Genomic DNA, 27,259 nt, shown 5'->3' on the forward strand with positions numbered 1-27,259 from the left:
GTAATCTAGAAAGGGGCTATTTCTATGTAGCTAAAACTCTCAGATTTTTACTTGAGACTGTTCGACCATGGCATTTTAACCAGAAAATCTGCAAAGTGATGGAGAGCAGAACAAGCCGGGTAATTTGAGATTTAGCTCTTACATGGGATTACTAACATCTGTGATATATATTTTCTCTGCTAGCTTTAGGCAGCACAATCAAGCCCCAGCCTCCTGTGAGCCTGTTTGTGCCAGACATGGAAAATGCTGCTGGGCTATGGCTGTGCTCACACCCGAGCTTCTTTCCCCCAGGCCTGCTCAGGCCACAGCCACAGTATGAAAGGCAAGGATGACTGAAATAATAGACTAAACACATACAACAGTAAAGGTGCAGAAAGAACTGTTACACACAGGCCAAGAGTTGCCATGAGACCGGCCTCTGTCCAACACACTTTTCTATTTAAAAATAATTAACAAAATCAACACCATCTTGCTGCCATTTTGCGTGAAATGCGTTTCCTGTCTGACCTTTTGGCTCTGTTAGTATTCTTAGCCTTGGCTCGATTTAACTGCTTGTTTTTCTGTGGGGTCTCTGTTTACCTGCATTCCAAATCAGTCTTCTCAAATAGATCTGCAGTAGAGATGGAAAGTTCACAGCAAAAATGCCCTCTGGGTGTCTGAGTTAACTCCGGACAACATGCTAAAATCTGAGTGAAAATAGTCTTCTTGCTCATCTTTCTAGAACTGATTAGCAATGAAGTCTTAACAATTTTCCATATGGCTCTTAATCTCATATTTGGACCCTAAATAACATTCCAGTTTGGAAAAGCACCAAGCTGTCATCTGATCTAGTGGCAGAAACACACTGTGCAAAGCATCACAAACCACAACATCCACCTGAGCTAGACCCAGCTCTGCAGGTACTCAGCGGGGAAAAACGGGAAATACAACACCAGAAATGTGGTCATTCCTCAAACAAGGCCTTCCAACAGACTTTGCACTCTTGGCAGAAGCTCACACAGAAAGGAGACAAGAGAAAGGTGTGGAAGTGCCATCAGCAAGAGCTAAGGGCTGAGCAGAACACGGGTCCCAGGCTCCACTGCTCTGCTGTCCCTGAAGAGACAGGATCTTGCCTTTCCTCAGTGGAAAGTCAGTTCAAAATGAGTAGAGAGAAGAAGAGACAGGAGTTGGAGAGTTTATGCAAGACTATACATCAGGAAAAGGAAAGGAAGGAAAACCAGGCTGGAGAAAACATGAAAGGTTTACAAAAAAAAAAGGTGGTAAAGAGAATGGGGGCATCAGCGATGCAGAGAGCAGGATGAGTGAAAGCTGTGGGTAACACCACTGAAAGTATTCCCCTCCAAATGGAGACTGCAGCTGAAGGCCTCCTGCTCAATCTTCCCCCTTACAAAAGCCTCTCCTTCCCCTGGGGTGGCTCACCCTCTTTGCCCTGCTCCTGCAGGGATGCTGGAAGCAGGGCAGTCTGCCTCTGCTCCCACCAGCCGCTACTGGGCACTTCTCTAATGTTCTTGGCTGCCCTCCCTGCCTAAGAGATTTCCTGCTTCCCCAGCCTGTGCCAAGGGGAAGCTGCCCTTGGCAGCTCCCTCCTGCTCCTGGCCAGGATCACCTTGGAGCAGAAGGGGAGCAGTAAGCATTTTCACTCCTGTTGACTTGTGCCACGCTGATACTGCTTGGCCTCACACACACACACACAGCCCTCAGTAGCTATACAAAGTCTTTACTAGAAGAAATGGCACAAACCCCTCAACAACCATCAGTACATTTATAAACAAATTTTGTATTTCCATTAAGGAACAGAAGGAAAATGGAGGTTCTTTCTCTGTAAGAATCCATTTACTTTTCTGTTAGTTTTTCTTTTTACCAAAGTAATCTGCAAATATTTAGGGTCCCAGATTTTTCCCCTTTAGGACAGAACTGGATGCTCCAACATGGCCATTATGACAACCTTCTTTGCACATGACACACAGGCTTCTCTGCCTGTTAATGCATGGCAGGACAAGCCAACCAACAGCAAACCCTTGTGTCTGGCTGTCAGCCCCTCAAGTCCTTCTGCTGTCCCAAAGGATCTCATTTCCCATTTCCTCTCCAGCCAAAACATCCTGGGACAATGTCTGGACACTTACCTCCTGAACAGGACTAACCTGGCCACCACATTGTCAGAAACCAGCCGTCCATGTGTGCTCTTAGCCCTCTTCTCCACAGGCACCAGGCTGCAGCTGTGCCCAGCTGTGCTCCAGCACCCCACAGGAGAAGCCAGTCAGCCAGAAATCATCCCTTCTGAAATTTCTTCCTTCACTGTCTGCCTTCCAACCATGCCCCATTTCATATTTTATGTTTCCTGCCATCCAGAAAAGCCCTGCCTGTTAAGGGCAAGTTCTTCTGTTGTTTCCCAGCTGGAAAATTATGTGTAGGAACCTCACACCCACAGCCAGAACCTGTTAGAAGTCAAACAAGCTTCATTTCTCATTAATTTTATCTTAAAATATTACTCCAGAGTTATAACAGTGAAAAGAACTCCCCTTTTCCTACACCTGGAAAGAAACAGCTTTTTCTCAGTGCTGAGCCAGCCAGGCAGGGGGCAATTTAAACTAAAAAATAGGTATCCCATTAAAGCAGTCTGAGTTTCCTACCATGTTTTTAACAAGGTAGAAAGTATTTGCTGAATCCAGGCATCATGCTCAGCTGTTTTGAGCAAAGAGTGTGAGAAAACAGGAGAAAGGAATTATGCTCCTGCTTTTCATTGGTTTAGTTGCTATTTACCTTTTCTGACCAGCTACTCATCACCACCACTGAGTTCAAGTGGTTAAAACCACTCAACAGCCCATACTGAAGGCACAGCCAGCCTTGTGCTTCACTGCTCCTGAGCATTACCTGGGAGCTGGACAGCAGAACAGAGAAGCCCTTACAGGGCTGCTGCAGGGAAATGGAATGCAGGTTTTTCTTTATCTCTGCTTGGTATCACAACTAGTACTGGGTTTATGTTGCAATAAAAGAGCTGGCATTAGGAAAAGCATTTCATCTCAGAAGGGGAGTTTAGTTTCAGGGCAGATTTTTCAGGAATGTTTTGGAATGTCCACCACAGGCTGATTTGAAGAAGTTACAAAAACATCACTCAGAATTTATTGCAACTGATCCTGCCAGGGACTGAAGGATGAACGACTTCTTGTGGTCTTATGCTTACCACTCTTGTGCCAGACTTAAACATAAATACTGGAATATACATTAGGACATAACGTTTTTGACAATTAATTGTTTTCATCATCATTCAGACAGAACTGTCTTGCTAAATTTTGATTTATTGTTTTCTCGTATTAACCCAAGCAGAATGAATCAATGCTTTACTGTTGTATTTTTAAATTACTTATGATGTTTCATTGCTCTCTGGTACCTTTTTGCCAGCAGAACATTCCTGTCATTGCCAACATAACCATGTGTCAGCCTTTGCCAAGCAAGAACTCATTATCCAAGCCAGTTTCCCTCTGAGAACAAGCAAGGACCATCTTGACAACAAACACCACAAAAAAACCCTCCTTCACCCCAGTGTAGCTGTCACTTTACAAATCCAGCCAGCTCCTTGTTCATTTTCCCAGAATATTTCCTTCTTGCTGCATTGTCAGATTGTGCCTTCGGAGCTGTTATCCAGCATAATACTCACCTAGAACCCCACCCTAAGCCCTCTGGAAAAATATTCTTTCACCTGAAACTTCTGTGAAGATGCTCCCCTGTGACTTGCCATTGATGGCTCAGCCCAGCTAAAGCTGACTTCTCACTGTGAGCATGGAGGAGGGCCCTGAAGTGTGATCTCCACAAGGCAGGGAGATTTAGAGCTGCTGGTAATTGATTCATGCAAGATCCTGGTCCAGAGGGCAGCTGAAATTCACAGCAAGCTGTAATGAATTTGTCACCCTGTCCAAACTAGGGATTCTACATTCAGCACTGTTTTTTAGAAAAGACACACAAATTTACCTCTGCAGGAAAAAAAAACATTCTATTCCCCATTGCAGAATCTAGTGTGTAATGATACATATTGGGTTTGGAGCAGGAACTCCAGAAGAAAGAAGTCTCAGTGGGAATTCTAAAAGGAGATGGCAGAAGGGTGACATCACCTTTAAAACACCTTTTGTATGTTCCCCTCGCCGTTTCCTTTCAGCATTATAGCAATCTTACCACACCAATACACAGCAGTAACCAGATTTCTCCAAATGGCTAAGTCCACAGAAATGTTCCCTACCTCCTACTCTGAAACCTACAACTACAGTCAAAAGGCAAAAATCCTCAGCTAAACTGCTACTATCCCCTGGTCTACTGGGGCATTCCAGACCAGCCACAAGTTTGTCTTCAGTGTGTCCTTTCCACAAAAGTTGAACAAGTTTTGTAGTGTACTGGGAGTGCAAGTAACATGCTATTTATTTCTAGTCAGCCAAAGGATTAGCTTTGAATTATTTTCTTTACACAGAAACGTGGTTATAAGAGCTGTTGCATAAGTCAATTAAAAGACAAGGTTAAGTGAACTAGACAACAGAATCTGAAATAACAAAAATTCATAGTATTGTATACTGCTGGTCTTGCTTAGGGTTTGCTGAACACTAATTTCAAGAATAGCTTCTTCCTTTCCCTTAGCCTGTCATTAATCATGTTCCAAGGCAACAGGTTTCCATGACAGCAAACATTAACTCTCTTGCAGCACAGCCTGTTATTTCTGCTCCAAACACAAAGCTTTCACTACTCTGCTGCAACCCAGCCCAGCTACCTTCATGGGAAAAGATCCCTGAAATATGCTAACAGACATTCAAATCAACAGCTCTATTTCCTTTGTACTGTGATCCTGCCAAGGAACACGCACACTACTGAACACAGCAGGAATGCTGTCAGCTCCCCCAGGACACTGTTACCTGGCCTGAGCTCAGAGTTCTAAACCAGAAACCCAGTGAAGCAGGAGGATGATGCACACTCCATGCTCATAAAGACACTGGATAAAGTTAATGAAAACCCCACCACACGGATCAGCTGCAGAACTGAGACCTTTGTGTTTAGTCATCCCAGGCAGGGTGAGAGCAGCATCCCCCTCACAGGAGCTGTGCTGACAGAAATACTTCAAACGCACTTGCAGTGGAACAGAGCGTCATGCACAGGCAGGGATGGGAGTTCTCTCTCTGTGACTGCCTTGTTATTTTGAGGGGACTGTGGCCTGAACATCTCTGGGTGTCTTTGAAAGCCCCACTCACACTTACACTCTCATCTTCCCTTATAAGCCAGCCCCACCCAACACCTCACATATTGGTTCTGCATGCTCCATTATTCCAGTGCAGCACAGTGCTAAGCAGAGGATAAAAATATGTTCTCTATTGAAAGGACTGTGAAATAAAGGAAAAAATAGTTATTCACTCTTTTGTAAGTACATTATTCTGTCCAAAGAAAATTCAGATGCAGAATCAAACGTGAACTTTACCTTGAGTTTCCCACTGGGGTTTCTGAAAGCACAGGTGGGTTGCAGGAGCAGCTGGGGAAGGTACTGAAGATATTCAGTGGCTCTTTGTTAAACAAAAACTGATAGGAGGCAACCTGAATGTCAGTTTTCTTAAATTATTTGCAAGAATTGACACCTTTTAATGAACACTCAGAAATTCACAATAAGAAACAAAAATTATAAAAATTCAATAATCTGTGCGATCCTGCTGCTCTTGCCTCTCACTCACAATGATTTGTCACATTTCTATTACTTTTGACATTATTACAATTACTTTTATCCCCATCTAATGTTTGTCTCTTCTGCCATGGTATGTTCAGAGGTGTCTCAACTCATGTGTTGCAAATAGACAGAGAAGCAGCTCTGTCCCAACCATGGAGCAGCAAGATCACACTAAGAATCCTCCAGGCAGAGATGCTCACATGAAAATCAAGCAGTTTTTTGTTACATGCAGCTGGTGAGAGCAAGGAAGGGAATCTAGGCTAGGACCATGACTATGATTAATGGTTATTTTAGTAAATGCAATTTTGCAAACTAGGACATGTGCTGGAAGCTTGTCAGCAAGGTGAGAGTTTAGGTAATGGCAAAAGATGATGAGATGGGGAATATTTAAGGAGCTTGCTAATAGTTTTTTGGATAATAACTTCATACAGTTTCTCAGAAAACTTTACATTGAGCATTGCCTAGGATAATCGGGCAAATTGGAAAGAGAAACATCAACAGCAAATATAAATGGTAATGCTCCAGACATTGGTGAATATGCACAAGAAGATATATGCACCTCCCGCTCCAAGAAAAATCATGGAACTAAGACATCAGGAGACAGAAATCTTCTGGTGAGCTAGGCACTGCAGTGTACTAACCTGTGTAGGGTTCTGTTAGTGGAAATCAAGTTCACAAAGATGGGAACATTCAGTCTGACAGCAACCTAAAGGTGACCCCACAAGTGGGTTTCATTTGGGCCTCTTCCCTTTGGAGAAAGACCTGAGTTGAACTGAATTCCATTACATTACTTACCTGAGTGATCCCTTTCACAATGAAGGTTGTAAAAAATTTAAATACAAGTTTATGTTTCAAAGCCATCTGTTTTTCAGTATGCAGGCAAAAGTCACATCAGCTAAGGCTCACCTGCCTGCTTTCTGGAGCTCTCCTACACACAAAAGCAACAGGATTCTGTAGAAGTTTCTTGAAGCATGAACATAATTCAATAGTTCTTTTAGAGTACTTAACATGCTTTCCATTCATCTTTGTAGCACAGAGGCAGGTGGCACAACAGGCACACCATATTCTAATGGATTTTTGCATTAGGGTAAGGAAACCAGACTAATTCCTTCACACTTCTCAAGCTGACACTGGATACACCAGTTTGGCAATGCTTTTTTTTAGATGCACACTGATATGGCTGGTATAAGTACCTCTACCCAGTCCATTATTTTCTTCCATAAGGAATTTTCTTCAACTTGAAATGATGCAGAAAAAAGCCTTCTAGCTCATCTTAAAATGACTGAAAAGATATGCTTATGATACCCTTATTTGTACCAAGAAATCTTTTTGGTACTCCTATTTTGATCTAATTCAGAATTCAACCAACATGACAGTTTTAAGAGTCAGAGAATCACAGCATGGCTCCAAAAGGGAGTAAAATCAAACTACTGATGATTTCAGTTAGTAGAAGTCACTTATAAAGGCAAAGAGCAGAAGGAGCCTCTTAGCACACTCTGAAGTGATTTCTTAATCATTTCTTAATCAATTAAACACTGTACTTTAAAAAACTTAATTTCAAACCATGAGAAAATATACATATCATACAATGTCATTAATTTGCTATTAAATTTGACATCTTCAGAGCTATTAAAAGGCCCTTCAGCAATTCTCACTGTCTTTTCCAGGCTGAAAATACTTTCATCAATAGAGATGCACAAAATACTTTGACATCAATACAGAGAAAACAGATGGATAAAGTAATTATAAAAAGGAGCAAAATGATGCTATGAACCAGTTTGTCACACTTTTACTAACAGACTGGAAAGCACAGGCAGAATAGTGGGCTGACAATCAGTAAAGTTGTGTTGTGTCAAAGTGCCCCCACTTTCCAAAAAACCCCAGTGTCCCTCCTGTAGGAATATACAAACTGATGAGGAAGGAGGGAGCAATGACAAAATCAGAGTAAGCATTCAGGACATTTAAAGATTAGAAGGACCTCTGAAAGAAAATATTGATTGTACATGCCAGAAATCAAAGGGAATGTACATATTGAAGGGAAAGGCAACAATGCTTGGATCATTGTGGCATATTTGTCTGATAACTTCCCTAATTTTTGTGTAATTTCATGATTTGACAGAAACAAAACATCTAGCTGAGAGTTATGGGCTCAGATAAACAGAATTTCTCTGAGCTCTGGATTCTGTTAAAGGAGGACAATCTCTCTAAAGAAGCCAGTTCAGTCAGTTTACAGAGTCTAAACTGCACTGAGTGGTGAGTTAGCACACCTGGCTGCACACACACTCCACTGCAATGGTTTGTAACACACAGAGGGCACAGAGCCCAGCTGACTCCTCTCTACTATTTTATCCTTTTCACAGCTTGCAAAGTTATAAAAAGCCAATTAAATTGCTCAACCTTCAAACAACAGCGTATCTTCAACTACTAGAAAGCTGATCATCCCAACAGGTGCATGAATTTAAGACTGGAAAACTCTACTGGAAAATATGGGTTTGGGATACAAAAAGGTACACAAGATTATCTTCCAAAGGCTGATTTTTTTTCTCTTCAGGTTTTCTCCTGCACTCATGCTGCACAATTTCAGAGTCTGGAGCCTTTGGAGAGGTCCAAGGGATCTAAGAAAGGGGACAGGAAAAGGAGGAGAAAGACAGAAACAGGTGATCTGCATGCAGCAGCAAAAAAAGGCTTCATAAACTTAGGAGAAGCCTACCTTCCAACAGTCTTCCAGATTGAAAGGAGGCATGGAGTGCACTATAGGAGCAGTTGTAGCAGCCTTATTAGCAGACTAGAGTAGAAAAGAGAAGGAGGACATTGAAAGAAAGGAGCTGCCCCAAAGAGACATGTATTTCTTCATATACTTGAACAGTTAATCTTGTCACAAGAAGTTTGTGAAATCAGGGCCCACAACAATTTGGCTTTTAGAAAAAAATTATTATTACAGCAGAATAACCGTTACATTCAAAATAATGGACATTTGTACAAAAGTAGAGTCATACAGTCAGCAGTGAACAAAACTAGTAAAAATATCTCTTCAAAGTATTGTCAGAGGAGCATCTTGTGATGACAAAACCCGTAGCTAAAAGACATGGTAGAAAACAAGAGCTGAGTCCAGCAACAAGAAGAGAAACTAGACTGGGGCAATAACAACTCTGAGAAACTCATATACAGAGTAATGCAAAGCACAGAATTGTTAAACCCTTTGCTACATGAGCTGACCTTCATCTTCACCATTATACAAATAAACCCCTTCAATTATTGGTTTTTGGTATTCCTCTGAGGATCTGGCACATTGGGAAGAATTTCAGGAAGTGCACTTTAGAGGTGCATACAGCAGTTTTCTGTCCAGGTAGTTTAACATTAAAATGCAGGCTTGTTCATGTATTCTTCCACTGTCTAGAAACAACAACAACAAAAAAAAAAAAACAGATACATTATGGAAATCTGACATTTAAATCATGCCATAGCACAGCTGTTGCTAAACTCATTACACCAGTGGCCTTTGCACACAGTGGCTGAGCTCCATGTGCACAGGGCAGAGCAGGTCAAACCTGCTCAACTCCCACAGCACAGCCCAAGCCAGTTCTATGACTGTACTGCTCCCTTCAGGATTGTGATGGATCCTTCACTACCAAGGGAAAAAAATGAATGAAACCCATCACATCCAACTGTTTTTGCCATCCCTGGCTCAAGGTTACTCATCAAATTCCAAGTTACAAGAGAATTCCTGCAGGGTTCTGAATAAGGGTTATATATCTGTGCTCTGCAGAAAAACTACACAGGTGCTTCTGAATGAAAGCAGAGTTTGCCAGCACATACTCTTTCCAATTTTAAATGTTAATAGTAGGTCATGTTTCCAATGCTATTAGTGAAATAGATTTTTCTGTATTTACATATACATATGCACACATAAAATATAAACTTAGATTATGTTCTTATATTAAAGAAGTATCTTAGATACATCTTAAACTATTTCTTAATAAACTCCAGCAGTTAAGCTGCAAGAGAGCATCAGCTTTATGAAAAGACCCTCCAGATGATACCAAAAGGGTTGAATTGAAAGCTTATGTAACTGCACTGTTGTTCCTGTTGAAACAATGTAAGACACACTTGGATAATTTAAGTACCAGAAGTGCTTGGCTGTGTTTTCATCTCCTGTCAAACAAAGATGTATGAAGATGAGGTGTTTGCCTTTTGTCCTCCTCTGCCTTACCTCCTGCAACATGTCAGAGTCTTCTATGGCTTTCACTGCAGTCTTCTTTGAAGTCTCTTGTACTTCTCCACCAATTATAAACTCATCAAGAATAAAATAAGCTTTTTCAAAATTAAAGATAATATCCAGCTCGCATACCTGCCAGAACAAGAGGCCACAACCACGTTTAAACCATGTTTACAGTATTGTAAGCACTACTAGGCCAAAAGCTGTTGTGATGATCAAATATCCTCAGCATAAGCACCCTTGTGGCAGGTAGCAGGGTGAAGAAACAAACTGCATGTTAAGTAATATTGAAGCTTCTGCATATGTTCTCTCCACATTACTGACTTACAGCAAAGATATTCCACTTACCATTAAGTTCATGTTGGTTGTCAGAGATCCAAGCTGACTTCCTGGCCCACTAAGCTTACCACAGGTCCTACACAGCCCTTGTAGTGTGGGTCACCTAGGTTCACAGTTTCACAGAGCAAGACAACTCCCTTGCCCAGCAACAGCCACCAACTGCTTTTTAGTTTTGAGGCAGTACAGACATGTCATGGCACACTGACTTAACTAAGATATGAATTAAGGCAGGCAGGAAAGTTTCAAAAATGTTCAGAGAAAAGATGGGTCTATTGTATTTTCTAAAGACTTATTGAAAGACTTATTAGGACCTTCTCTGTATCTTTTATTTAAAAACACACTGATTTTATCTTTTCCTCTATGTCCTTAATTGCCACACAGTAGCATGAGACACACAAAACCAGTATATCTGAAGCTGTCAGGAGAGAGAATTAAAGTACTTTTACCTGTTTTGAGTTTTTGAAATTATTTTTCCTAAAGCTTTCCCCTCAAATTCTGTTCAACGTCTGTTCCAAGATAGACATACAAAGCATCAAGATTTATTCTGGTCAAGTGAAAAAAGGATGGAAAAACAATCTTACGACCATTTCAGCACTGTTTTATAAAATACTCTAATAATTAATTTCATTCTGGATTGAGAGCTCCTGCAGGACAAGTGCAGCAGATGGAACACAAAGCAAATCAGCTCCACATAATTTTGTTTATCAGACAGACCGGAATGAGTTCATGGGAGAAAGTGAAACCTACGTTTCCAAAGTATCTGTCCAGGAGCTCCACGTATCGATGAACGACCTCTAGTGTCAGGAGCTCATTATCCTGGTCTTCTATTGCACAGCAGAAATACAAACTAGCATACCTGGGGAAACAAGCAAAAACAGGCAAAACCATGGCAGTGAACAGCTGGGATCTCAGTGCTCTGCTCATCTCTTACACGTCATTCATATGACACTTAAGTCTTACCTAGTCTCTAAAATAAACATTTTCTTTCCCCGTTACAGTGTCCCAGAGAACACTTTTGAAGTTCCCATGATTTAAACAAACAGCACTACAGCAAGTGGGGTTAATTAAACTGTAGGAGAAGCTACCCCTTCTAATTAAAAAATAAAAATAAGGCAAAGATGAAAGAAGTTACATCTCAGTAAGCCTGCTGGCTGTCAAATGACAGTGTTTTACAGGGGGCCAGAATGCATGAAGCTGCTTAGACCAAAGAAGCTTTGTAACTAACTTGCACCAAAATTTTATGTTTAAACCAACCCAAGATCTATTCAGCTTGCTGATACTGTGGCTGGAGGCCAACTTGTCACAGCTTCTGATAAGATGTTTATATCCATCTCATCACAGCATGAAACTCAGCTTTTGCTAAATGGGAGATGATTGATTTACCCAGTGTACTACCCATTAAGGCTACATTTGTTTGCTACAACTTTAGAAGAACAAACAAGCAGTTAACATTAGCCATCGTGTAACTGGGGACCAGTGATTTCTTTGCAAAAGGAAATGAGAATCAATACTTTCCAGAGCAACAAATATTTCAAACCCAAAATTTGACAGAATTATGAAAGTGCCTTGGAACAGTTCCTCCAATCTCCACAGCTGATAAAATCCGACACACACATCTCAGCCAGGCTACCCTGTGGAATTTGAAGGGGCAGTGAGGTCTAATACCTTCTGAACACCCATACCTATTAGGTTACTCCTGTTTTTCTCATTTGACCAGTATTTTCCACCCCACAATCAGCCTGCTGGTTTGTCCAGGTACACTGCCTCCTAACTCAGCCCAGTGCTACGAGTGTTGTTTGCTGCTTTTCCTTAAGTGAGCCTTTTTCCTCTTCTAGCATGAGTTATTAATATGATTAGTGATTATACGTTCTTACAAAATTACTCACACCTTTTGTAAACAAGCTTGAGGTCTTTCCAGTCAACAAAACTACTTGTTTTTTGATTGCGAGACAAAATAATCTGAATAATTTCTCGAATGATCTTTTTCTTCTCTTTATCAGGTAGAGTCGTGTACCATTTCTGAAGCCTTAACTTCCCCTGCCGACTGAACAGCAGTATAAAGTGTATCTAGAGTAAACAAAGCAACATGGTTAACACCAGGGCCATGGCCAGGGAAGAGCATTCCTCTGCCTGGCACCAGAAATCCGAGTCCTGGCCACACACCTCCAGCCCTGGCATGATGGTTGGACGTGGTGTCAGTGAGGTCTGGGGGAGGCTCAGCACGGCAAAGATCTCTCCTCTCTCCTGTTTCTTATCCAGACAGCTCTCCCCACCCTGTGGCACATCTTTCCTAGATAAACCCTTTAAATGCTCTCCTACCCATCCTCCTTACCTTGTGCAGACAGCAGCTTTGCTTCCTTTCCTGCCCCTGCCCTGGGGAACAGGAGGAGCATCACCACTTTGCAGTGGTGAGAAGAGGGCACCACCCCCTCCTTCAGCAAAATCAGATATGTCAGCAAAGGGACTTATCCACAACAGGAATAGGGAAATCAGGATTGGTGTGGCAGAAGACTAGAAATATGAAGACTGAGATAGCAATCACAATCATTAACAACTCTGATATTGCACTATTTGAGATCACAAAAGAGCAGGTTCCTAGAAGAGGCAATAAGGGGCAGAAGAAACCTACACTGGAAAAAGCTTGACTGGTTTTACTGAAGAAATCAGGATATTAAAACCTCAGACAACTGTAATAATGAAGGACAGACCTCAGTGAATAATACTGTATTAAATAAAGGACAGTATCTATACTGCTCAAAAATTTCAACTTTAAAGCCAGTTATAACTGTACAAGGTTTGACCAATGATCGTTTCATGCTTAGCATAAACAGTAGTACTGAAATACACAAGAGCCAGCTTTTAAATGCCCGTGGGGCTTTGGGAGAAAAGTTTCAATTCACATTTATATAAATAGTCCTATTAGCAGTGATCATAGTGTATATTAGCAGTATAGTATCCCATTCACCCAGAGCATGAAAATGGCTTTAGGAATGCAGGACATCAATTTGAGGACAACATCATTCTACAACAGGACATCTGCTAAATGGAAAAAAAAACCTACAAACCCACCTGGGGGGTGGGGGGAGATGGAGATGTGTTTAATGGCTGAAGACATCTGAAGTGCCCTGCTCTTGCCAGGCATCCTGACTGCTGCTCTCAGCAGCTCCAATCCCAGGACCCAGGGGTCTGCAGGAAGGGTAGCCGTAGCTATATCCATGTTTGTCACAGGTACACTGCCAGTTGTCCATACAGTCACTGGTGGCTTCCCCTGATCTTGGGGGCACCAAGGAGAAGCACAGGAGCCTCACTTTCCTCACTGGCTCCCAATCCGTGCAAAGCCCTGATCCAGCAGGTCTCTTACTACATCCCTTACCATTAGCCTAACCTTATCCTTCCCTGGAGGTTTTTCAATCTCTACCCTAATCCCTTCTGCTCCTTGTTTCCTGTTCCAGTTTATTGCTGTACCTATACTTCATCACTACATTTCCAAGTGAGAATTATAAAGTTAAAGTTCACAATCACTACCAAGATTACAATTCAGATTTCTGTGAAGATACAATAATTCCACACTCTGGCAAAATCTGAGCAGAGAAGTCAGAGAAGCTTCTACACAAAAAAAAAAAAAAAAAAAAGGGGAAAGCTACTGGATTTTAAACAAAGCATTCATTCATAATTCAGAACCATTCTCTAGCTATTGAGTTGCACAGTTGTTGAGTAATCTGGAGATAAGAGTTCTGACTATACTATGAACGACTTCAAATGTGGGATCATTTTAAGGAAAGGAGGAAGGTTTTAGTCATGTGTGTCTTTGGCAGGATCTACTACTGGATATAAGGCTCTTGCCATTGCTAGTGTAATGTGCTTGATAAAATTACAAGGATTTTGCAGCTGCATTCTAGTGAGTCCTATAATACTCTCCAAACAAGCTTGCTTAATAAAAACAAGTATGTTGCTGGCAGGACACATGGCTGATTACAGTGAATAGCAAAGCACCATGGTTTTGCCTATCTCTGTTCATGTTAGCAGGGTTTTAACATGGGAATCTTCCAGCTGCCAGAGTTATCCCTTCTCAGGTGATGCAGGGACACCACTCACTGTCCATACACTTGGACACTGAGAGGAGCTGGCTGAATGAAAGGCAATTTTGCTTGCTGCACAGCACATTAACTCCAAAGCCCTTGTAAAGATGAGGCAGTTTTGAAAACAGAGCATAGGTTCCAAAGGTAAGAGCAGCAGGTCAGCAGGAGTCCATCCAAAAGCCATTGAGTAGAGGAAGCAGCTCTTTGATAAACAAATTTCTAAAAATATGGTGAATCATCTGACAGGAGAGGATGAACAAATTTGACTGAAAATGCAGAGAATGAGTCAATGAATCTCTATCAAAAGTTGACAGCATGTACAGCATAAGACTGTGAGGTTTGTGGCATCCTTTGCCTGCAGTGCTTCAATAAGAAAATAAAATGAAAAGGTATTCTGGTTTAGGGTCAGCTGATGGACTCAAGAGACCTTAAACCTGAGCGTCTGCATGTAATACATATATATCTGCAGAACTGCAACCTTATGCCTCTAAAAGGTTAAATACCAACAAACCAGGGAATAACTGAATATTTCCACCACTTTCTGCCAATTACATTACTGGAGGATGTCATGCTTCACCTATAGGAAAGTGAGCTGCTCTCCACTCAAAACTGCTTTGAGAACTCCACTATTTCTTCTACACATGTAGGTGATGTCTCACCACCATTTTTATGAGCTGAGGCAATGTTCTTTGCAATCAGAAAATATCCATTAATGCTTCTAAATGTATGAACATTCATACACAAGCTCCAAAAATCTCATTGTTTGGGTCTTCTGTCCCACACTGTTTCATATGCAGACTGTAACTGCGTACTTTATGTGGCAATTTTATTATTACAGAAATATAGACAGAAAATGCACAATTCTAAATTTTATAGTCCACAGCAAAATAGTGCACCCTCAAGCCCAGGTACATATCACTGGCCAGCTAAGAATTATGTAACAAAACAGCTTATTAGAAAGCTGCAGGTACTTAAAAGCAAAAATATTGTGTGTGAGGTTTCTCCTCTTTTGGTTCTTCTTCCTTTTTCTAATTTCTGAAGCCCCTTCAATTTGGGAAACTCTTTAGGAGGTAAATAATACATTCTAAAAAGGTTAAATGGCTTTTAGCATTTTCAATTTCAACATCCAGTGCTGTTCCATTCAGTTCAGCTTTGCTCTGCCCAGCCCCACTGTCATGACACAACACATTTCTCACTCTCATGGCTCTGTTCATTACATCCCACTGGAAAGACTCTGATGCATCAATAAACCTGATAATATTGAAGTACTGCACAAACACAGATCTAACAGCTCATCTGTTCCTTGCTCCTTGACTGTGAAAACATATTTGCTTTCCTATAGTGCTGATGACAAGATAGATGTTGATTAAGAAATTTTTGGTTCATTTTCAGCAGCCAAACTGCAAAGAGAAGCAGATTACCCTGCAATGCTTTAATCATCTTTAAAAGTTCTAATTCCAGAGGAAAACAAAGGCAAATGACTTGCTACAAGCAGAATACCTTAGAAAGCAGGGTGCTTGGCTCCCTTTCTTACCATCCCAGGGCATGCTGGCTGTGATTAACAATCACCAGACCCAGGGCTGATGCCAGAGGGAATTTTTAGGTCCAAGACTGAGTGAGTTGAGATGAAGAGTAAGTTCCTAAGAGAGCACTGGTTTCCTTCACATGTGGAGTCTGTGGAGACAAGCTTTAGTCTGGGAGCTGAGAATAATTTTATTAGCTTGTTTTAATGAATCAGACCCAACCACCCACAGCACTGTGCAAAATGACCTCCATAAACATCAGTAAATAGTCCAAATGACTGCATTTTTTATTTGTAGGCTATTGGAAAAATAGTTTTTGGGGTTATTTTTTAGATCAAACATTTAAACCAGATTTCTAAGCTAGAACTCTATCCCCTTCTTGTGCATTTATGAATCAATTGCAGCAGAAAGTTACTTAACAGATTGGAAAGTTATGGGGCCTTCTGTTCTATCAAGATTTACAAAACTGTACCAGGATAAAAACCAACACCCTTAGTTTCAGGGCTATTAAAAAAAATCAAATGCTAGACTTTAACATAAAATAATTTACCAATAAATAGAATAGACATCAAAAATGCAAAATACAAAAGGTTTACATATTCATGAGCAGCAAATAGGAGAGAGCTAGATGAAATAACACACACTGTGATTTCCTTCTACCTTCTTTGGGAGACCTTTCCCTCCTTTAACTAATGGGCTGTAACAATCTGATAAGCAGCTCACCCAAGCTTGTCTTCTGGACTGCTCCCTGCCAGGACTGCAGGTCCCCTTTGGTGCAGCCTTCCCCACTGTTTGGCCATTACACACTTCAGACTGATCAAACACATCACAACTGGCTCAGTAGTTTAAAACTTGGATCATTTTTGCCTTTACAGAGGGTTTAAAATTTAACCTAATCTGCAACAATTAGTACAACTGTCTAAAGGGCTGCATTCCATTACATACGCAACAAGCCACTTGCAGGGGTAGCAGATAAAAATGAATACATGAGAAAGGGACTTTCCTAGAGCAATTTCTCCAGTTCACTGTTTAATAACACCAACATGTAAAAGATGTCCCATTTCCTCCTACAAGGTGATCTCCAGGGGTGTGCAAGAGGCTCTAATTCACCCACTGTGAGAAAGAACAAGCACTAGAACTGCTGCTCCTCTTCCTGTAATCCAACCTGCATAACATGGGCTGACCGGTTCCAAACCTGTTCTGTGGCATCTGGCTTCACCATGTCCCCGGGGAGGAGAGGGGAACTCATCAAGGAGCCTCAGGGGAGGGAAGGCAGAAGAGGAAGCCTGCAGAAAAAAGAGCAAGAATCCCCTTTCCTGTCTGGGTGTGTGGCTGGGCAAAGATTTACTTTGTGAGGCAGCTGTGTCACTTCAGCAGCTCTGGGCTTACACTCTGCTTCAGCTGGAACCTCTCCAAATTCGGTTAAGAGCCCTCCAAAATCAAAGCCACCTTTATAAAACAGACACCTGAAATTCACAGGCAAGTAAAATCTGCAACTTAGGAATTGCTATCCTTGAACAGACATCTTGGCAGAGCGAGGAAACTTTCGGCTTTCCTTAAAAACTTTCTGTAGGACAACAGACAATACAAGACATGCTAATCAATGAAAATTCCCATACCACATAAAATGGGATGTGGGATGAAAATCCAGACCTTCAGCTGCCAACAGAAGCCTGGGGAAAACCAGCCTGACTGGCTGTACCTGGTGGAGAGGAAGCTACTTGCCATGATAAAGTTCTTTTTTAACTTAGTCTAATTTCCCTGAAGTCTGCTTGATCTGCTGCCACTGTTTTAGTCTAATGGAGTTCATATTCTGCTTCTCTTTTACTATTTTTCATTCTTTCCTCTGATATGAAAGAATCTATTTCCCAATATAGACAGCTGTCCAGATGTTTTATCAGTATTTATTTGTACAACACAACTGAAAATGAACAAAACCTACTTTCATTAAATTTTCTCTTTTAAAAAATATGAACATTCACATTATTCCAGCCATTAGCTTTTTTTTTTATCTCTAAAACATTTCAAGAATAAAAAATTCCTTTTCGTTTTTGCTTTGTTCAGTGAGGTGGGTTTTTTGTTTTGTTTTGAAGGTGGGAGGAAAGTAAATACTGAAATTAAAAAAAAAAAAATAGTGAACGCAGTTGGTTTGGAATGCCAGGTGTTTAGGGTGAAATGAGAAAGATGCACTGAACAAACCTATTGACCTATTAGCAATCTACCCACATCAGGACAAGACAGTATACTAACACATTCAGGTACAGGTATTTTGGTATTCTGCTGTTACATGAAATCCCATCTGGCTACTGACCTTTAATAAACACTCTGGGGTTTCAGACACTTCTAAAGCAAATATGTAAAATTCAAAACAGACTACTTTATTAAAAATATTAATTTCCTTACTTGTTTGCTCTGTCACTAAAGCATTTATTCACAGCAGCACAGGAGCTGACAGATGTTTGTTAAATACTGTTGGCTCTCAGCTTTAAAATTTCAAACACGTACTTAGTCTGCATGATGTAAGCAAATAAGAAAAAAGAAAATATGCACAGACCCAGCAACACAGAAATTCTGAAGCAATGTATTGCTGCCTACCTGGCACAGGATTCTTCCTCACTTAATCTCCATTAGGAACATTTCTGAGCAATTTCCCCTGAACAATACATCCAAAGTCCATGCAATAAAAGCTGTGCCAGATCATTACAGGCACACGTGACCATAGTTACACATTGATTTTATGCTTTTCATGATGCAGAAGTCACCCTTATCTTATTACAGAAGATTTTAAATGGACCAGCACACTAGCATTTTAAGGATATTTATAACATATGCTATCAATCCAGACAGCAACAACCTTCTTGATAGCCTCACTTGAGTTAAATAAAACTATAATCAAAACAGTATAGGTGAGCTCAAGCTGCTCACTCCTGACCCCTAACTAAGAACCAGAAAACAAAGCTCAAGGAGTTTTCTCAGTGCCCAAGCTCCTTCTAGCTCTGCTCCCACTTATCTCTATAGGAGTCCTCACCTTGGCTCATCCCTCACAAACTGGGTGGCATTCCTTCACCAGTGAATCCATTCCTCCCTACAGCACAGGCATGGGCTGGTGACATTCCTGCCCAGTGTCCTCCCTACAGCACAGGCATGGGCTGGTGACATTCCTGCCCAGTGTCCTCCCTACAGCACAGGCACAAGCTGGTGACATTCCTGCCCAGTGTCCTCCCTACAGCACAGGCATGGGCTGGTGACATTCCTGCCCAGTGTCCTCCCTACAGCACAGGCATGGGCTGGTGACATTCCTGCCCAGTGTCCTCCCTACAGCACAGGCTTGCCTGTGCCTCCTCCTCACAGGCTGGGCTGTCCCACCAACAGGGACAGACTTCTTGCACTGCTCTGGAGAGCAGAGGCAGCACAGATTTCCAAAACAGTTCCAAAGGGGTGGATGCAGGCAATGGCATCCAGGTTTTACGGAGGATAATTACTCTTTATTTTCTTAAATTTTTATTCCTGCAAGTGGAATTACTGCAGTTTTCAGGTAATAAGCAAGCACAGACCCAGGCTGGAGTTTGCCTCAGGCTCTGCCATAGGAGAGCAGGCCAGGGAAGAAGCCACACCACTGTCCCTTCAGTGTCACCACAAGACACACAGCAGGGATGTGAGCCTGCTGAGCTCACAGAAAGCAGCAGTTTGAAGAGATTTGAAACAATTATTAACTAGGTAATCACATCCCTTCTGCCTCCTAGGCTGGGCTCTTAGATGTTTTTATTTGCTTACATGATTTTGGGAGGCAGAGGACCACTTCACTAGGTCTCTACAAGGAGGAAAGGACCAGGGGAGAGGCTGAACAAGCTGCTGAGAGCTACCCCTAATTCACTACAACCCCAGTGCACTTTACAGGCACAAGAAGCTATTTTTCCAGCCTGCTCCTTGAACTCCAAGTGAAGAAACAGAGCTAAAATCTCACTCAGTGGATTCCAGCAAAAGGTTTCTCTTTTAGTTTCGTTTCCACTTTGTCTTATCAGTTATTTACTGGGCTTTCCCTGCTACATGAAGGCACTGCAGTGCCCTTCCCTTGCCTCTGACCTCTCCAGGAGCAAAGTTAAAAACCTTTGCTCTGGGACAGAGCAGGCACACGCAGATGGTGACAAGCTAACCTGGCTCCTCAGGCAGCTGAGCACTCCAGCCTGGCAATTCCCGTGTGCAGATTGAACAGTGCATATTGGCAGCAGCCTCATACCCATTCCTCCAGTTCCCAACAAAGATGCTCACAGAAAACCTGAGCTCCAAAACGACTAAAGATATATATGAGCTGAGATCATGTTTACAACTCTGAAAGAGCACAGAATAATCTTTTGGAAACACTGAAGCATTAAACTTAGGCATTTTCAATTGAGAAATTCTCCATTCTCCCTTTTAAAATGGCATTTTTTCATTAAGGTAAAAACTAACATGGATTTAACCTAAGTATAAACATAAAAGAAGCAATCACTGTTTACAGAAGCAAGGGCCAGAGCAGAAAATCTTCCAAAATGCTTTATATGTTGATCCAATATTTAACCTGTAGAATGAGAAAGGATCAAAAATTCATTCTGCTATTTCTCCCAAGTCCTGTCATGAGACTTCAAAGAAAGGAAATGCCTGGGGTACTGCCTCTTTCCCATTCCATCTCCTGAGCCCAGGGGCTGTTGAGTCTCATGCAGCACTTCCCACAGCTTCCCTGGAGCTCAGAGCACACAGGCACTCGCCCAACACCCCACCTGCTCTCCTTCCAGCACACAGCCTTGCACAACAAAGGCACAACATGGTACATTTCTGCATTTCACTCAAACAAAGAGTCTATTTTTCATTCCTTTGTAGTTAGTGCCCATCACTTACCCCAGGGGGCTAAGCAGAGGATGGTGACCACAGAGCTCCTGTGCTGATTAACAAGCCACTGAGAACTGCTTGAGTGTCTGAGCAAAACTATCCCCAAGCTCCAAAAGCAAGGCAACAACAGGCATTTACTGGTTAGTGAAGAGGGATTTTAATGCCCTCCTTAACAGAGGAGAGCAGATGGATATCCTACATAAACTCAGCAAGCTAGAGAAGAAAAAAACACTGGTGCATGGAGTACCTGGGGTTGTATCTGTAATACTGAGAAACACACATCAGGACATTCCAGGTCAGACAGGCACGCCAAGCTTGCTTTCAAACACGCAAATGTAAATTGCACCTTTACATCCTAACCCAAAGCCTTTACATGCTGTATTCCTACTCCCAAATGATGTGCCATGCTTGCAGGACAGGATCTTGCAATTCCCTCTCTACATTGCAACATCTGCAGAAATGCAAAGGCCCAGGAGTGGCACTCAAGAAAGCACAGAGCCAACTCAGCCAAGAAAATGCAGATGACAGCCTGCAGGAATAGGACAGTAGGAAATGAAAGGGCAGGAATGGAAATCAGTAACAGGGCACATGTGATAGAATTCTTTTCACACATGCAGTATTGTTTTAATTTAGGCATCACTAGCAAGACCATGACTGGCTCACAGCCTGATGTGGATGCCAAAGCATAAATCTTGCAGGTGCTTGAGGGAGGGGTAGCTCTATCTGCCCTCCCTGACTCACCAGTTTCCTCAGTGCTTTCATCACTTTGTCCTTTTGCAGCTCTTGCAGGTAACTGATGGCTTCAGAAAGTCCATGGGATCGTTTATAAAGCATGGGATTTTGGAGCAACTAAAGACATGGAAAAGCAGCAAAATCTGTCATTTTCTTGCCTCATGACAGACCCAGCTGCCCATTATCCCTGCAGCCTTCTTCCTGCATTTGCCATCCCTAAATGCTTTCTCTAAAGCCCTCTAGGCATCCCACATCCTAGTAACTCCTGGCTCTGAAATGCCTGCAGTATCTTTATTTCTGAGCAAAAGATATATTTTTTTTTTTTAAAGAAAATATTGTTACACTGCTGATTATTAAGCAAATAATGAGCAGATTGTCTTTTTTTTTTTTTTTTTTTGCTTTTCAGGAATGAGCTTAATATCCAGGGATAGTAAAGCATGAATGGCAATTCCTACATGGCCTGAGCAGGCTCCAGTATTAAAAAGTGACCATCTGTAATGGTCATGGGCACTCGGAGAAAGAACATCCAAAACTGGCAAGTCAGAGATTACACACTTCCAAAGAACTGTAAAAACATTTTTCCTCACAAATCCCACAAAACATTGTTCTGAAATCCAACTGAATGACAGAGAGTAACAGAATGCCACATCAGCCCCTGAACTGTACTCTCATCTAAGCAGCTTCCAGAAGGACACAAGCATAAGGAACAGAGCATGTGTAAAATCATCTGGTAGTCCCACCTCCAAAAATCAATAGGTTTAAGAATTATGGTACAGAAACTGCATGCAAACAACCCACTTGTGGCCCCACCCTCTATGTAAAGAGGGTTTACTGGGACACCCACAGCACGCTCAGCAGTGGACCGAAAACAGTCATCTACACTGTGTGAAAAAGTATTCCCATTTATCTTTTATACATTTAGTGACTAAATATTTTACAGGATGTACCCTGATTCTTTGTAGAGCAACCAGTCTTCAAGTGTTCATGATTTCATGTGTTTCTATCACTTCCCCTGCAGTCACCCCTTTGCAAGCAGAAAGTCTACAAACTCAGGATCTTCTACACAGGATGCCATTCCATTGCCATTATGTACTACCATAGTAAAAACTCACTACAAGACAAATCAACAAAGAAATACCACATGAACTTTTTTTTTTGTCATCTAGTATAAGAATTGCTGCCTCCAACAACACACTAATTTATTTGTCATTTTCTCTCCTCTCATCTGTTCTAATCTGTTGCCTTCCTTGTCTTTCAGAGGTAAATGCCTAGAGGCAAAGTTCATTGTCCTCCTGCGGCCAATACACAGCTGTATCATGAGTGGAAAATAAGCAGTCATTCTTAGAACTGTAAATAGTAAATTCTGTGCAGCACTGAAAACATCTTTTGCAGATCTACATCCATTTTCACTATTAAGGGCATTGAGAGTGTTGATGATCTCAATATTCAGAAGAGCTGAGAGTTCATTTCCAAACACCAGGGAGGTGTCAGCAGCAGTCACATCAACTAGTATTTCCACCCCAGCTTCTAGATGAGTGACTGGCTATCAAAGTCTTGCTAAGTGGAAACAGTGCTTGCCAACTCCTTTTCTATTCAGGCCAAGTACATTTTTAGAGCAACTGTGCTCAATGGGATTCTTTTGATCTTTCTCCAGGGTTTCAGATCAAGCCCACAAGTACTAATTTGTCTCCCTGTAGTGATGAGCAGCACAGGTAGGCGGGAATCAGACCCTTTACTACACAGGCACCAATTCTGAGCAGAGCTATGCAAGCAGAGCTCTGTATGTATTCACAAAAGTAATCCTGGTAACACTGAGGCAGCAGTAGGATCGAGGTGTTGCAACACTTACAGGCACAAGAGACTAACAGTAACACATGTCCTTGGGGAGACTTATCTTTTTCTCCTCTGTGCTCTCTCCCCACTCTGTTGAGACAGCAATCCTTCATAACATGTATCTCTGCTGCACCCACATATATCAGGAAGCAGAATCTAGTCTTTCTCAAAAGCAATTTAAAAAAAAAAAAAAAAACAAACATGTCACAAAGCACAAGCTGGTCATAAAAGCTGTGTTTCTTAGCTGGATATGAAGTCAGCTCTGCTGAACAGACTCTTCCCTGAAACTTACCTGGAAATCTGCAGAGAGCAAACAATTGGAACAACCCTCTTGCTAAGACATGGCACCATCTGCACAAGCACCTTTAATTCCACCTCAAAACACAGAAAAAGGTGGCAAGCACAACTTGGAAAACAGAGGAACCAGTCTATGGAAAATTTCAATGGCCTGTGTAAAGTTCACCACTCGTGAGCCTGGATAAGGCTTATTCTTGGTTTATAAACCAGCAAACCCTTTTTCCTTGACTCATAAGCGAGTGTTAACAACCCCTTTCCAGAGACTAGATGACAAGAGGAATTTAAAGCTAGAGCTCCCTGACAAAAGCATTGTTTCATCAGCACCAGATCCTCAAGAGAAGAACAGGGTAAGGCTGACAGCACTAATATGATGCAGTAACACCAGCAAGTGTTTGTACTATGGCCTCAAACAAAAAATAAAAATAAAATTCTTACTTGTAAAAATGCACACTCACCTTGTAAAATTCTAACTATCAATACAGCAGCCAGACTCCAGATCATCAATAGCAGCACTCTTGTAAAAGCAGTGCTCCCCTGGGACTATCGTGAGTGCTTTGAAAACTGGCATTTGTGAAGTACCCGCATCAAGGAGAGTTCGGAGATCACATTCCCTGAAATCAGCTCCCATATTAACTGACCTTCAAGGGCAAAATAGGAACTCCAGTTGTTTACATAAGCTTTACCAAAGGGAACTGGGTATGTAGGGCTATCTCAGGGTGTAACCAGAAAAGTCACATCTCTACAGGGACTTAAGGTGTGGAGACTGCGTTGCCATTTGTAAACTCATTACTGTGCATATTCTATTTGCAAATATAATGACAGGTACACCTTTCTAAATACAGGAGACTAACACATATTTAGCATTCTGGCTAAACCACTGAAGAGAAACAACACAGTTCTGCCTTTGAGGATAGAGACAAACAACAGCGCTTGGCCTCCACTGAAGGAGTTGAGAGGCTTCTGTTCAGCTGCACTGCCAGCAACTGGTATTACAGGTGCGCACAATGGGCAAATTGTGCAAGACAGAAGCTCGGGGCATGCCTGTAGAACCTGCCTCAAGCCTGAATTATCAAGCAGTGAGATGGTTTCTCTATTAAAAGGCATCACTGACCACCTCTACTTGGGAGCCTGCAGTCCCCTCTGGGGAAAATCTAGCTATTGTACTCCGATGTTGGCCATCATTCTTGACAAAAGAGAGCATCCACAGCACCCCTTTCTGATCACAGCAAACCAGCACCAAGCGCAGCACTGGAGAGGCGAAGGCTCTCCCTTCCCGGACCCCGTCCGTCAGCCCTTTAACCTGAAGGGCTGCTGCCCCTTCCCAGCCCTGGAGCCGGGTCGCACGGTGCCACTGGTGACCGAGAGAAGGTTCAGAACCAGACCCACACGCTCTCGCTGGTGCGTTCGTGAGCCGATGGAAAGGCGCAGCCAAATCCCACCAAGCTCCATCAGAGCCGGCCGCGGTGCAGCAGCACCCGGGCTGGAGGCGGGGCTGCAGTGCGAGCCCTCCACTTACCTGACAACAGGGAACACAGCCGGGGAAAAGCTCTTCCCAGCGATCCCGCACAAGAAATCCCACCGCCCTACACTGACCGCCGCCAGTCAGCCTAAAGACAGACAGACCCACAGGAAACCTCATCGATCCTTCTCCCGGCACTGGAGCCGACTCGCACCTCAGCTCCTCGAGTTACAGGAAGACTTTTAAAAGCCCCTCTGTAGCAGCCTGCCTTTCCTGGTCGTCTAAGACAGGCTCTCGGCGTGACCCGAGCTCATCCCGAGGGTCGGGAAACAAAACGGAAAAGAAGAGACTTTCATTTCCCCCGAACAGGTGCGAGCCCCGCTCGAGCCCGCCTGGGAGCGGCTCTAGCGTGCGGCGCGGCCGGTGCCGAGGCAGCCCCGCTCCGCCGGCCGCGCTCCGCGCCCGCCCAGGGCCCGGCTGCCCCGGCCCGGCCCCGCTGCCCCGGCCCGGCCCGCTCACTCACCATGGTGCGGCGGCTGGCTGGGAGCCGGCCCGGCCCGCCGCTCCGGCCCGCCCGCCCCGCTCAGGTGAGGCCGGGCCGCATCGGCTTCCCACAATGCCCCGAAAGGAACTCGCGGCGCTCCTCCCGCCGCCCGGGCAGCGCCGCGGGGCACGGGCCGGGCGGGGCCGGCCGGCGGCGGGGCTGCTGACAGCCGCGGGGCCCGGCCGCACCTGCCGCCCGGTGAGCCGCTCCCAGGGCGCCTGTCTCACCTCGGCAGAGCCGACACCAACAAAACGCACTTCAGGTCATCCCCCGTCAAGCGTCCATGCCCTAAAGACACGAGTAGATCTACAGGCATGATTGCTCTGCTGCCCATCTCCATCAAAATGGAACTCTGATAGTTTAAATACCTTCACAGTGGCTGGGCTTGGCTCACCGGTGCTTTGTGATGCAGCTGAATGAGAGGGCAGGACATCAGTAAATCCCCGTAACCTGTGGCAGGGATTTGCTGATAAGCAGCTGGTGCCAAAAGAATGTGCAACATCCACACACTCAGCACTTGAATCAAAAGATCTAAATCCAGGCCTAAGGCTTCTCAATTCTACGAGGAGTCTGATCCAGATACAAACTACTGCAGGAGCATAAAGTGCTTAAGTCCCATGTCTTGTAGTCCAAAGGAGAGACATCTCCCAGAGGACAGCATGCATCAGTTCAGGATATGGATCCCAGCTGCACAGGCAGGGGAGAACTGTGCCCTGCTCCTGGGTGCAGTGGTGCATGTGAGCTATCAGTGAGAAAGGCAAAGAAATGCAAAGGCACCTGGGGACTTCAGGGATCCCTGTGGTGTCAACAACAACCCTTCTGCAGCCTCTGGCTTCAGAGAAGGAAGAGAGATCCCTGGCTAAAAGCAATTGTGCATGTACAATAGAGAGGGCAGTTGGGCTGAAACCTGCTCCCATTTGGAAGCACAAATTTGCAAGAGCAGAGTGCAAATGCAGGTGTGTGCTCCTTATGCTCGTGCAACAGCGTGGAGGTAATTTCCACATTTTCCCAACTGTGCATGACTCTACTCTGCTCAGCCCTCCCTAAGTTTTGGGTTGGTCTATACAGACACACTGTTCCTGGAGTCCTTCACGGCTGCTTGCTGAGCTGTGGTTTCTGCATCTTGCAGCCCCAGCCCACCAAGCAGCACGTGGCACACTGTGCTGTGATGCTGCCGGCTGCCTAGTGCTCTGCTTTCACTTCTGGAGTGCACCACACACACAAAGTGCACGGCCCAGCTGCCCCACAGATCTCAGAGATACTCCATCTGCTCACTGCCCTGGCCTCTGCCCTTCCCGAGTGCACAGCCCGCGCCCATAAAGCAGCACTATCTCCAAAGGGCAGGAACATCTCACACTTTGTGCTGTGGGGTGCAGCACATACCCTGCCGTGCTGCCAGACAGCACGGGCCTCACTGGTTTTTTACTGGGGCACCACCTTGCCTTCAGTGAGCCTGCCAAATACATACTTAGTACAATCAGAATCTGTTAAAGCAGACCAAAACCTTTTACCACATTCTCCAAAAGACACACAAAGTGCCACAGTACCCATACCGCCTCTCCCAGGAGATGTCTGCCTTCCCCATAACCATGTTCATACCCCTGTCCCTTGCACCCCCAGCTCTACCTGCTGTGGCCTATGCAGAACAGGGGCTGACCTGCACTTAAACCCCAAACACTGCC

At 43.4% G+C, this 27,259-nt stretch overlaps 2 protein-coding genes across 6 annotated transcripts in view; both read right to left on the minus strand.

Moving 5' to 3' along the window:
• SCG2 (secretogranin II) overlaps positions 1 to 25,651 on the minus strand; it is a 57,224-nt gene extending 31,573 nt beyond the window's left edge. Inside the window, exon 1 of the mRNA XM_085587658.1 lies at positions 25,557 to 25,651. The gene's annotated coding sequence lies outside the window, so the exon portion shown is untranslated. The remainder of the gene's footprint in view (positions 1 to 25,556) is intronic.
• On the minus strand, positions 8,600 to 25,651 carry AP1S3 (adaptor related protein complex 1 subunit sigma 3). 5 transcript variants are annotated; one of them, XM_021553664.3, is made up of 5 exons: positions 25,557 to 25,651; positions 12,133 to 12,311; positions 10,992 to 11,100; positions 9,900 to 10,037; positions 8,600 to 9,082 (listed from the first exon to the last, which is right to left on the minus strand). In XM_021553664.3, the coding sequence occupies exons 1-5, from the start codon at positions 25,557 to 25,559 to the stop codon at positions 9,047 to 9,049; spliced, it is 465 nt and encodes a 154-aa protein (XP_021409339.1). In that variant the 5' UTR covers positions 25,560 to 25,651; the 3' UTR covers positions 8,600 to 9,046. The 5 variants fall into 5 exon arrangements, with proteins under 5 accessions (XP_021409339.1, XP_085443797.1, XP_085443796.1 ...); XM_085587671.1 differs by lacking the exon at positions 25,557 to 25,651 and adding an exon at positions 25,091 to 25,241; XM_085587670.1 differs by lacking the exon at positions 8,600 to 9,082 and adding an exon at positions 9,090 to 9,749 and having other exon boundaries at positions 9,783 to 10,037.
• Positions 25,652 to 27,259: the final 1,608 nt, after the last annotated feature.

The sequence above is a fragment of the Lonchura striata genome, chromosome 9 (assembly GCF_050655825.1).
Source record: "Lonchura striata isolate lonStrDom1 chromosome 9, ASM5065582v1, whole genome shotgun sequence".
Classification (NCBI taxonomy): domain Eukaryota; kingdom Metazoa; phylum Chordata; class Aves; order Passeriformes; family Estrildidae; genus Lonchura; species Lonchura striata.